This window comes from Dromiciops gliroides, chromosome 4 (assembly GCF_019393635.1).
Source record: "Dromiciops gliroides isolate mDroGli1 chromosome 4, mDroGli1.pri, whole genome shotgun sequence".
Lineage (NCBI taxonomy): Eukaryota > Metazoa > Chordata > Mammalia > Microbiotheria > Microbiotheriidae > Dromiciops > Dromiciops gliroides.
Genome location: NC_057864.1, coordinates 228,241,162 through 228,253,212, shown reverse-complemented (window position 1 = coordinate 228,253,212; position 12,051 = coordinate 228,241,162). Strand labels below are relative to the sequence as shown.

General features: G+C 38.1%; 1 protein-coding gene across 1 annotated transcript in view; it reads left to right on the top strand.

Moving 5' to 3' along the window:
• The window catches only part of LOC122752702 (zinc finger protein 850-like), a 1,092,329-nt gene that overhangs the window by 11,423 nt on the left and 1,068,855 nt on the right, over positions 1-12,051 (top strand). The window contains 1 exon segment of the mRNA XM_043999585.1: positions 10,962-10,974. Within this exon segment, the coding sequence (XP_043855520.1) occupies positions 10,962-10,974 (13 nt within the window).

Here is a 12,051-nt window from a genome sequence, read left to right as displayed (position 1 = left end):
AATTTGAAAATATATAATTATCTGATAAAAAGTGGTAACTTTTTCATTGATCTTTACCTGTTCTCACTCCTGGAGGCTTGAGTAAATCCAACCGAACACTTTGGAGTTAAACCACAGCTTTAGCATCTCTCACCAACTTTGTATCAAAAAATCCCCAGGGTCCATTTTCCTCCAACCTATGATATTCTCTTTATAATAAGTTTTTTACAGCTTAGCAGAGAAAGGGTCCTAATGTGACCTCCTGATTTTTCACACTCTTGGTCTCTGCTTCTTCACAAGAAGAGGAAAATAATCATGTTAGACTAGTAGCACCATGCTGCTCAATCAATCATGTAACAGTCTGTTTTTCCCTAGTCAACAACAACAACAACAAATCTTTTCCTGATCATCTAGCTGTCCATTTATGTATTTTTAGGAGTCCATTTGTCCCTTTCCATCTGATGTTTGCTTTGCACATTGCATATAGACATACAATATGAAATTGATCTCCTTTTAAATCAGTTCTAACTCAAAGCAATGAGTAGAAATAGTTTTCTATTTAGTCTTGGAGTTATCGAGAGAAATTATTAGTCATACCAAAATCTTTTAATGGAACATAACATATCAAAATCAGTATAGGGTGATTTTTCTATGTACTAGAAAATTCTCAGATATCCTTAATCATGGTAGGAACCTTAGATTTTACCTTTTTCCCTGTATTACTTGAAGAGTTGGATCTTAAACCATCTGATGAAACACTGTTATCCTGGGCTTCATTTTAACCTCTGCCTAATGTCCCCATTTACTTGGGCCCATTCAATACTTAGAAGTCCCAGCATCAAGGCAGGGTACTGCTAGCTTTAAACTAGAACCTGTACATCCTAGGGATACTTTAAGGTTCTCAGCCCAGCCTGACTGGGAATTATAGCAGATTCTAGCTCTAGTTTCTTTAATCACTTCTACTGAAATACCCAGACCTTAGGACTTAGCTTTACAGAAGTCAGAAGTCTACTGCTTTGATGGGGGAAGCAGCTCTTTTCGATGAGGCAAACACTACCACCCTCACCAATGAATTTGTTTTCAGCTTGGTGAAGTGTTATTGTGAATTAGCTGGGGATTGGGGGAATTTGGGGTCTAGGGAAGAGGAGGATATGAGAAGTAATGCTACCAATCATTAAGACAGCTAGGTAGCACAAAATGCTAGTTTTGGAGTTGGGAATACTTGAGTTCAAATAGTGCCTTATTAAATTGGTGGCCCCATACAGGACATTTAGCCTCAGTTTGCTCATCTGAAAAATGGGGATGACAGTACACTTCCATGGAGTGTTTCAAGGATCAGTTTACTACTGCATGATGCCCTCTGTTAGTTTTCTCCATCACCATGACACAAATTGACAGGGCTTGGTAGCTGAAGAAGGAATAAAGATCACAAGTTTTTAGTTCTGGAACCCTGGATAATCATAACAGTAAGGGCATTCATTGGCATAGTGTTTTAAGGTTTGCAAATCAGGATACACACATTTCATTTTATTCTTATAACTAATATGCGCAGTAAGTTCTGTGGCCCCTATCCTATTGGCCCTACTTCACAGAAAAAATCCTCTGTGATCATCAACCATAGACACACCACACTATTAGCCCATAGAAACCTTCCAAATTACTAATCCTTTTGTGATTTAGGTGTTAATTTTTAACATTATTATATTTCTATAAATATATTTGGGAAGTTGGAGGGAGATAGAGACTATACTGTGTCATTTTTCTGGAGTTGTATCCCCTAGGAATGAGCTTCAGCCTTGCACTCTATGTGGATGGTTAGGCTGTGATTTTTTTTTTTAAGCCCCCAGATGGCGAGAATCAAGAAGTCAACAAAGCTTTTTTTTTTTTTTTTTTAAATAATGAGCCCATGGAAGAATTTGTACTTTAGAAGTAGGGGAGGAGAGAACGTGGTGTTGAACTGGGGAAAACATATCTCACCTATCTTATTTCATTGACTATAAATAGATTTTCTTTGTCAATATATGATAGAGTTGATCTTACTTGCAAGAATTGGTAGCATGAAGCTTTGGAGGCTTCAAGGAAAGGGAAAGTTATTTTGGCCCAGTCTATTACCATGGGGTCCCTTTGGCCTATTGCAAAACTTACTGTCTGTCCAGCTTAGAGTCCTGGAAAATGTGACTCAAACTAAAGATGCAGATTGCCCAAGTTTGCCCAGAGTTTGCTGGAATCAGTCCAGACCTCCCAAGCAAGTAGATTTGAGATGGAACCAAAGCCTTCAACTTCACTCACCACCATCACCACCCATTTGTTGGAAGGCAACTGAATCATGGAGACAAGCCTTTTGGTTCTCTTCTGCTCTGGGGAGGTTCTCAGGATTGTGTATAAAAGCAATTGGTCTATACATTGGAGTGTCCAATTTCCATGCCCCTCATACTTTTTGCGTGGGGGAATCCATTCATATGCTTTTGGGGGGAATCTGTTTATATTAGTATGAGAAACAGGACTTCCCATTTTAGTATGAGAGCTAATGGAAGTCTACAAGGCTAAGGGTAAAGAAAGAGTACTCATGAGACTAGTAGAAAATTGGTGAACTCACAGATTAAGAGATTTTAGAAATCATCTACTTTAGAATCATTTTACAAATGAAACTCAGGCAGAGGGAGATTGTGATTGGCCATAATCATATAGGTGATGCACAGATTCCATTTTGTCACCTTGCCTGAGATCTCGTTTTGGCTCATTATACTCCCTAGTCTGAGATTTGTAAGCCATTGTTAATTTGTATTTATCCAAGAGTGAATTATTCAGGCTTTCTACTTTTGCTGTTTTTCTCCCTTTTCCTCTAAATTGTACATGGGTCAAACATTTTTAGGGAATAAGATGTGAAGAACCACAGAATGATCATTTTGGGAAAAGATAAAGATAACATTATTGAAAACAAGCTAATCTTTTCCCTCAAACCACCTTCTGACATCTAGGCTCCAAATCCCAATCTCACCTTTGAATTCTCCCATTATCTACATCTAATCATTAGATAAATCTTTTGAATTTTGAAAAAGTGTTTTCTTGATGCTTTTAAAAATATTTTAAACCAAAAATACCATCTATAGAGCAAAAGATAAGAATGATTCTGTATGAAGCTGAATCTCCATTTCATATTTCTTGCTTAAAACAAGGTACATAATAAATTCTATACTTTAAAAACTGACTTTTTTGTCTGTGCTTCCTTCTGAACTTTGTTTTCTATGTACTTGTAAAAATGTTGCATTGACCCCATAGTGTACAAAATTCACAGCAATCAAATGTGCTTTTAGAACAATAGTTCATTTTCTTGCCTAAGGCTTTGTAATACTTTTAGCAATACTTTCTAGGTTCCTTTTGGCAATATCATTCCTGGCCCCATGAATCAACATAAATTGTTTTTGGGGGGTTTTTTGGTGAGGCAATTGAGGTTAAGTGACTTGCCCGGGGTCACACAGCTAGTAAGTGTCAAGTGTCTGAGGTCAGATTTGAACTCAGGTCCTCCTGAATCCAGGGCTGGTGCTCTATCCACTGCACCACTTAGCTGCCCAACATAAATTGTTAGTAGTTGTCAAGTTTGACAAATCCTGGGGAGATTGCATGCTTGCCTTTCCTTTCTAAGAAAGGTAATTACATAAAATAGGATTACTAAAACAGGCAAATACTGTCAGCAATTTTACAATTTGACTTCTGGCAGAAAATGCTTTTGAAAGACTGATTTTTTTAAAAAGAAAATTCTTATTGAAATAATTTACTTTTATACCTCCAAAATTTCTCTGGGTATCCTTTCTCCCTCCCAGAAAGCCATTCCATACAACAAATATTTTTAAAGAAAAAAAGGTAGAGAAAAAAATCAGTAAAACTAACCATCTAAAAAGTCATATATGGGGGGGGAGCTAAAAACGTTGACCTTTACATTGAGACCACCTTTGGGTCCAGTGAACCAATGAATTTGAATGATGCTAGCCAATCAGCTTGAAGAACTTCCTATTTCTGGGAGGGGAAGATGAAGGATGAAGCCGACCTACGCTGGTGAGAGAGTGCTCTCTCTTTTGATGTGAGACATCAGCGTGGTGGCAGAGGACTTCATAAGTGAGAGGTTTAGGAAGGTTAGGATTGCCAGGTTATAGGAAATCTATTCTCAATCTTTCTCTTTCTTTTACTATCTTTCAATAAACCCTTAAAAAACCTAAACTCATTGATCAGTGATTTTAGTCAGTTTCCCCCCAAAACTGGGGGGACAGATTAAAACCCACATTTAGAATTTTAAATCACACAATGTACAAGACACTGATACTAAACACTTTATCATTATTATCTCATTTGATCCTCGCACAATCCTGGGAGGTAGGTGCTATTATCTTTATTTTACAGATGAGGAAACTGAGTCAAACAGAAGTTAGGTGACTTGCCCAGGGTCACAGAGCTAATAAGTGTCTGAGTCTGGATTTGAACTCAGGTCTTCCTGTCTCTAGGCCCAAACAGGTCACTGTACCACCTAGCAATGCCCTATGCCCTAGAAAAAGTAATCATAATTGTTTTGAGATATATGGGAGCTTTCTTCTTATCAGTGATTTTGTGAGGAGTATAATATGCCTAGCAGTAGTATTTCTGTTTGAAAAGGTATTTTAATCAATTTATACCCATAATTTCAAACTGCTTTCCAAAATGGTTACTATTTCATAGCTCCATCAACAATGCACTAGTGTGCTGGTCTTCATATGACCTTTCAACATTCATGATTCCCATCTTTTCTTATCTTTGCCAATTTTCTAGGTCTGAGGTGAAACTTCAGGGCTATTTTATTTGCATTAATGATTTAGAACTTTCCTTTGCTTATTGATAGTTTGGAGAACTGTTTGGTCAAGTTCTTTTAACAATTATTGGGGGATGACTTTTGGATGTATGTATATATTATTTACATAACTTAGAAATTAAACTCTTATCTGAGGAATTTGATACAAAGATCTTTTCCCAATCAATAACTGCCCTTAATCTAGATGCCTTAACTTTGTACAGTTTTTCAATAGCATGTATTAAAAAATATTTATCTTTTATCATTTCCTTTGTCTCTTATTCATAGCAATGAAAGCTTTGTGATCTGTTTCTCCTGATTTTATTACAATATCATCTTTATTATAAGGATCATTTAACCACTTTGAATTTATTATGGGATCTTTGTTTAAGCCTAATTTCAGCCAAACTGCTTTCTGCTTTTCTTAGTAGTTTTTGTCAAGTAGGAAGTTCTTTCCTAAGCAATTTATGTTTTTGGGCTTACCAAACACTGGGTTTTTGAGTTTCATTGTTTCTGATTCTCTCTTATCTAGTCTGTTCCATCAATATCCTCCTCTCTTTTTTAACCAATAAGAAATAGTTTTGATGGCTGCTGTCTTATAATATAGTTTGAGGTCTGCCTATATATATATATATATATATATATATATATATAGTTTGAGGTCTGGAGGTACTGTTACTCCTGCTTGTTTTTGTTTTTAGAAACTTTAAAAAATAATAATAAAAGGTCCCTTTATACCTGTACTTTGTATGGCTCTTAACATAAATGATTCTTGAACTTTGTCAAATTTTTTTTCTATAGTTATTTACATGCAGAAAATGGTTTTTTTTCTTGCCCTAATGTTGGGTCATCCATGTACCCCTTGTATAAATCCAATTTAGTCATAATAAAGCTTTCTTGGGTGAGTTGATATAATTTAACAAGATTGTATTTATAGTTTTTGAATTGGTATTGTAAGGGGCTAAAATTCTAGCTAGTCTGTCTAAAATATCTAATGAGTGGTCACCAATAAATTATAAGCTTTAGCAAGAGTTAGATTTTTAAGCATTTACTAAGGAGAATAAGAATTTGGTGAAGAGAGAGAGAAAGGCCTAGATTCATCTATCTATCAAAGGGAGAGCGGATCTTTAGCTCCACTCTCCACCAGAGTCTTCATGAAAGCAAGGGAGAGATCCAGCCTCACCCCCTCTTCTTCCCACAAGCAAAGTCACTTCCTGACGCCCAAGAAAAGCCACATGTCTTGCCCTCAGGTGCCTTCTCCTCATGGCAGGGCTTTTCTACAGTAAGTCTCCAGCAGGTGGTATCATTTGAATCATTACAGTATTCATCAATGATATTGACTTTATTCCTTCTTTGCTTCTCCCATGCAGATATTTTCTCCTTTTTGTGGATCTCTAGTTATTCCATAATTTTTAATACAAAGTGTTTTCTTTGATTTACTAACCTGCCCAGCCTTACTGGGACAATTTGCTCTTTGTCCTATGCAGTTTTCATTCTTTTTTTTTTTTTTTTTTTTGCAGGGCAATGGGGGTTAAGTGACTTGCCCAGGGTCACACAGCTAGTAAGTATCAAGTGTCTGAGGCCAGATTTGAACTCAGGTACTCCTGAATCCAGGGCCAGTGCTTTATCCACTGCGCCACCTAGCCGCTCCCTTCATTCATTTATGATTTCTAGAAGTATAGCTCTGAAAAAACAGGTTTTAAAAAAGCCAATTGTGAATCAAATGAAGCTACTTGACTTTGCCTTTAAACCGAAATCACTCTGGCTCTCATAGGCCCCAGCCCAAGCCTTTTTTGCTCATTGTTTGGGCTTTCATGGCTTAGAGTGAGTTTTCTGTTCTGTCCAGAAACTCCAAGTCTTACCCTCCCAGAATGATACTTTTAATGGTAAACTAGGCCATCTTTTTGTCTCAATTCTTACTAGCCCTTAGTCATTGAATGGGCATTGCTTCAAACTGAGACCTGGGAAAGACCTTAATTTAAAAAGGCCAACCACTGCATCCTGGGCTATTGCCAGTCATTTTGTCACTGGAAGAGAGTATGAAGCTAATGACTTGGTGTAGCTCTGCCTCACTTAAACCCAATTCACTAAAAAGTCAAGACATCACTCTTGTGATGTCATTGGTCCTCTTCTAGAAGGAAGGACTAACAATATCAACAACAGTATGTAATTATATAGTAGGTTCTAATAGTTATTTTTACTTTGGTTTTGGTTCTGGGTACCTCAGAAGTTTTCTGGGGTACATCAAAGAACCTTCTCCTTGAGAAACTAAACCAAAGGACAGACATACCTAAAGAGATAAGTGGCACTGAATGGGGACTGAGTTAGCCCCAGGCCCACCACTCTTCATTCCAGTCTCCCCCACTGCTCATGGAGATAAGATTACGTGTGGCTGCTACCTTTATGGTATGAGGAGGACAGAGATGGCTTGAGAGATCCCGAGCTATCCCTCACCCAATTTCCCCCAGCCACCACCAGTGGGGGGATGGTCCTCCCCCAACAAAGGAACTTTCCACAGTCAGATAATCACCCCCATCAGTCCTCTATAAAAGGATTTCCCTGTCTCCTGCTCAAGGAGAAAAGTATCTCAGAGAGCCACGCCTCTGTGCCATGCCTTCTCCCCATGAGAAGAAGTTCAATGACTTCTCTCTTGGTTTCATTTCCCTAACACCTAAATAAACTATTATTTTATTCTAATTGGATTTATATGCAAGACAGTGTCATTCTTTTTGTTTTTTGGTTTTTTGGTGAGGCAATTGGGGTTAAGTGACTTGCCCAGAGTCACATAGCTACTAAGTGTAAGTGTCTGAGGCTGGATTTGAACTCAAGTCCTCCTGACTCCAGGGCCAGTGCTCTATTCACTTCACCACCTACCTGCCCCTAAGGGTGTAATTCTTTTTTAATTTTTTTTTTTTTTAGTGAGGCAATTGGGGTTAAGCGACTTGCCCAGGGTCACACAGCTAGTAAGTGTCAAGTGTCTGAGACTGGATTTGAACTCAGGTACTCCTGAATCCAGGGCCGGTGCTCTATCCACTGCGCCATCTAGCTGCCCCAGGGTGTAATTCTTTAGAGAGGAATTCCTAAGAACCCCTTTCCCAAACCCCCACTATTTCCCCCATAACAGTTTTGTTGTATTTTCACCTTGTTAATTTGCTATTTTGATTTTATTTTCTGTTCTCTTTTAAATCAGGTTGGCTAAATGTTATCAATTTTGTCTTTTCAAGGTTTATTCATCATTTCTATAATCCTTTTGGTTTCTAATTCATATATTTCTCCTTTAATTTTTAATATCTTCTCTTTTGTGCTTATCTCAGGTTTATTCATTTGTTGGTTTTCTAATTTTTTAAAAATTCTTGTTCAGTTCATTAATTCTGTCTTTTTCTTACAGTTAAAGTATGATTTCAGGGATATAATTTTCCCCTGAGGACTTCCTTAGCAATATCCCATGGTATGTTATTTAATCATTATCATTTTCTTCCATATTGCTTCTATGATTTGTTCTTTAATTCACATAGTTCTATGATCTTTAAATTGTCTTTGTGATAAGTCTGTCTTTGAGAGAAATATGATTTGCTCACATAGAGATCATATTTTCTTTTAATATTATTACGTTTTACTTCTTTTCTTCCAGACTGTTCTTTACTTTTATATATTTGTATTTCCAAATATATTCTGTCTGATTTCTTAGGAGAGACTTGTCACCATGAATTACAGTTTTTCTGTTGTTTTCTTCTTCTGATGTGAGATGGATTTAGGGTCAAATTGATTGTGAGTCATCCCAAAAGAATTACAAAATTTAGTGACTCAGTTTCCCAAGTTTTATTGCAGTACTGTGAGTGAACACAGGGAGAGAACCAGAAAAGTAGAAAGGTATCTCTTGAATAGGGAAAGAAAAGATAGTTATATTTATGGTATGGATAAATTGATTATCACTCATTATAATCTCCACTTTAGGGAGGTACAGGGGAGGGCTTATCCTAATTTGGAGTTCCTGGGGTCCTAAACCAACCCCCAAGGTGGGTACCTTTTTCTGTGGAGGCGTGTTTTGGGGGTTTACACATCATAGGGTGAATATGGGGACAAATTTGGACTTTTCTATGCATGTCACCTTTTGATTCCCATGCTTAGTTTCAAAATATTTTCATTTATCAATAGAATTTCTATGCCCTGTCTGTGTATCATTGTTATAGTTAAGGTCTCTATGACCTGCCTCTTTATGTTCTTGTTATGGGTGCTGATTAATGTGGGTAAGGAGAACCTAAGTCCTGACTTGTATTAATGAAGACTCAAATCTTAAGTTATCCATTAACTGGGTCTGAATCTCTTTTAGAGCTCATATCTAAGTTAGAGCTTGGGTCTTAGGTTTTTCTGTTAATCCCTTTTTTGCCTCATCCATCACTTCTTTCCTTCCTTCCTTCCTTCCTTCCTTCCTTCCTTCCTTCCTTCCTTCCTTCCTCCCTCCCTCCCTCCCTTCTTTCTGTTATGGGCGGAATGGGGTACGGGTTGGGTTAGGGGTAGGGGTTGGGGTTCTTAGGAATTCTTCTTTAAAGAATGACACCCTCTTGCACACAAAAGCAGTTAGAATAAGATGGTAGTTTATTTAGCGGCAAGGGAAGGGAAGGGTGGGGGAAGAGAAACCATGAAAGAAATCCTTGGACTTCTCATGGGGAGTGTGAGATTTAAAATTGGATATACAAGCATTAAACTCCCCCTTTTAACCTTTCCCTTATATATCTCCCAGACCACTAAGAAAAGGACACCTCTGAGCTTTAATCAGTGAGGGATTAGTTTTTATTGTTAGTGAATTAATTAGACAACAAAAGGTGATACCAATTAGGGAAATAGGAAAGTAGAAATACAAATGAATAATCTTAAATTTAAGTTTAGTCTATATTCCTTTATAAAACTCACCGAATCCCAAACTGCCTGCCAGGCCGAGAACCAGCACAGGAGTGCGCCGCCATGGCTAAGTTTAAAAAACAGGGAGAGCCCCACTTCCGTTCCTTCTCAGTTTTTAAACTGCTGTCCTGGAAGTTGGTGCCCTTGGACATGGTGTGCTTGGCCAGCTCTCCAGGCAACTGCAGGCACACAGCCGTTGGTAGAGGTCTCCTCAAAAGCCACTTCAGTAGCATGCGCTCAACTCTCAAATGATTCAGCTAAAACTTCTGGTTTTTTACCACAGGAGATAGGCACAAAGCATGTGGCTCAGAGGTACCAATCTCCTCGAACAGGAGACTGGCAGGTACTTTTATAGGGGGCTGATGGGGCTGGACCATCTGCCTGTAGAAAGTTCCTTTAGTGAGGGAGGACCATCCCCCACTGGTAGTGACTGGAGGAATTGGGTGAGGGGTGGCTATGGATCTCTCTTCAGGACACAAAGGCCACAGCCACAGCCAAATTTATCTCCCCAGGGGTAAGGGAGACCAGAATGAAGGGTGGAGATCTGGAAGCTAGCTCAGTCTGATTTGGTTCTGCTTATCTCCCTAGGCATATCTGTCCTCTGGTTTAGCCTCTCAAGGAGAAGATTCCTTAATGTGCCCCAGAGAACTTCTGGGGTACTCTGTACCCCATGACATTTCCTTCCTTTCCTTTCTTCCTTTTTTTCTTCTGGCTGTGGTTCTTTGCTTTGGTCTTGTCAAGTCATTGAGTGCTTGATTTTCCCTTGTCTTTAATATTTATTCAGAGATGTTTGGGCTCATTTAGATGTATTGGAGGCTGTCTTTCCTTCTGTTATTAGAATCAACCCTGTTGAGTTATCTGCTTGTGCTAGATATTTTTAACTGAGTTTTCTTCCTCCTGAAATCTTTGGTAATCTCAGTCTTTTTCTTAATATCCTGTCATTCACATTCTGATCCCTTTCCCTTTCATAGCAGATCCCTTAGGACAGGACTTTAAAGTTATCTCAGCTCCCTTCCATCTTGGGCAGTTTGCTTTTTATCATCTTCATTCCCTAACTCAAGTGACTTTGGGCAGGGGGTGGGGAGGGTGAGGAATTGTTGAGTGAGCATGTTAGGGATTAAGGATTAGCTTTCTCTGCTATTAATTCATTAGGTTGCTCTGTAAATAGGCTTACTGATATCTTGGCCTATGAAGACAGCTTTGGTTACTTTGTCTCCTACAAATAATTCATATATTAGAGAGTTTTGACAGATCATAAGGATTGGAGAATCTGGTTCTCCATCTTGTTGGTCATGTGATCCTGAAAGACTGTTCTTACAGTGATCAACCATTTTTCCCTTAATATTTTAAGTGGTGTTTTTTTTTAAGTATCACATTTTCTTCACATAGGGTTTTATATCCTTAATATAGATAGGTAGATAGCCATATAATATAAAATGGTTTTGCTCAAATGTGGCTTACATAGATATCTGATCTGGGATCTCACCTTTCTTTTTCCCAAGGGAGACTATGATTTCTGCCTTTGAGGTGAGCAAGAAGAGGGTCATGGGTGAATGCTTACTCCCTCACTCACCTTTCTCTGAGAGATGCTAGAATTATATATTTGTAGCCTAGAGGGTCTTATAGGGTTTTAGAATAAAAGTCACTCTCCCTTATTAAGGGAGTGTGATAGTCAGTATAATCTTGCCACCAAATGCTTGGTTGAAAAAGAAAGCAAATTTGGACAGTAAGTGAATACATTTCTCTAAATAAACAGTAAATAGAAATCACATAAATTGTATAGATTAGAGAAAAGTACACAAATCTAGATATTCTCTCTCAACTGAGAGTGAGCTAAAAATCTTACCTTGACCAAGGAAAGAATGATTTCACTAGCTAACATTATTTTTGCAGCCTCTGGGAATGCAGATGCTTAGAATTAAAGAACATATACTTGGGGAATGGGGGGAAGGGAAGCTTCCCCACATGTCAGCATCTTAATAGACTTAGCTGCCCCCGACAATTATATCTAAATTAATTTACTTACTCAGTGGCATACTAATAAACTACCAAAGAATTATTTCATAGAGCTAGAAAAAATAATAATGAAATTCATCTGGAGAAAAAAAAATGTGAAACATATCAAGGAAATCAATAAAAACAAATGGGAATGGGGCAGCTAGGTGGCACAGTGGATAAACCACTGGCCCTAGATTCAGGAGAACCTAAGTTCAAATCCAGCCTCAGACACTTGACCCTTACTAGCTGTGTGACCCTGGGCAAGTCACTTAACCCTCGTTTCCCCACCAAAATAAAACAAAACAAAAACAACAAATGGGAAGTAAGGTGGCCTGGCAGTCCCAGATCTCAAACTGTAA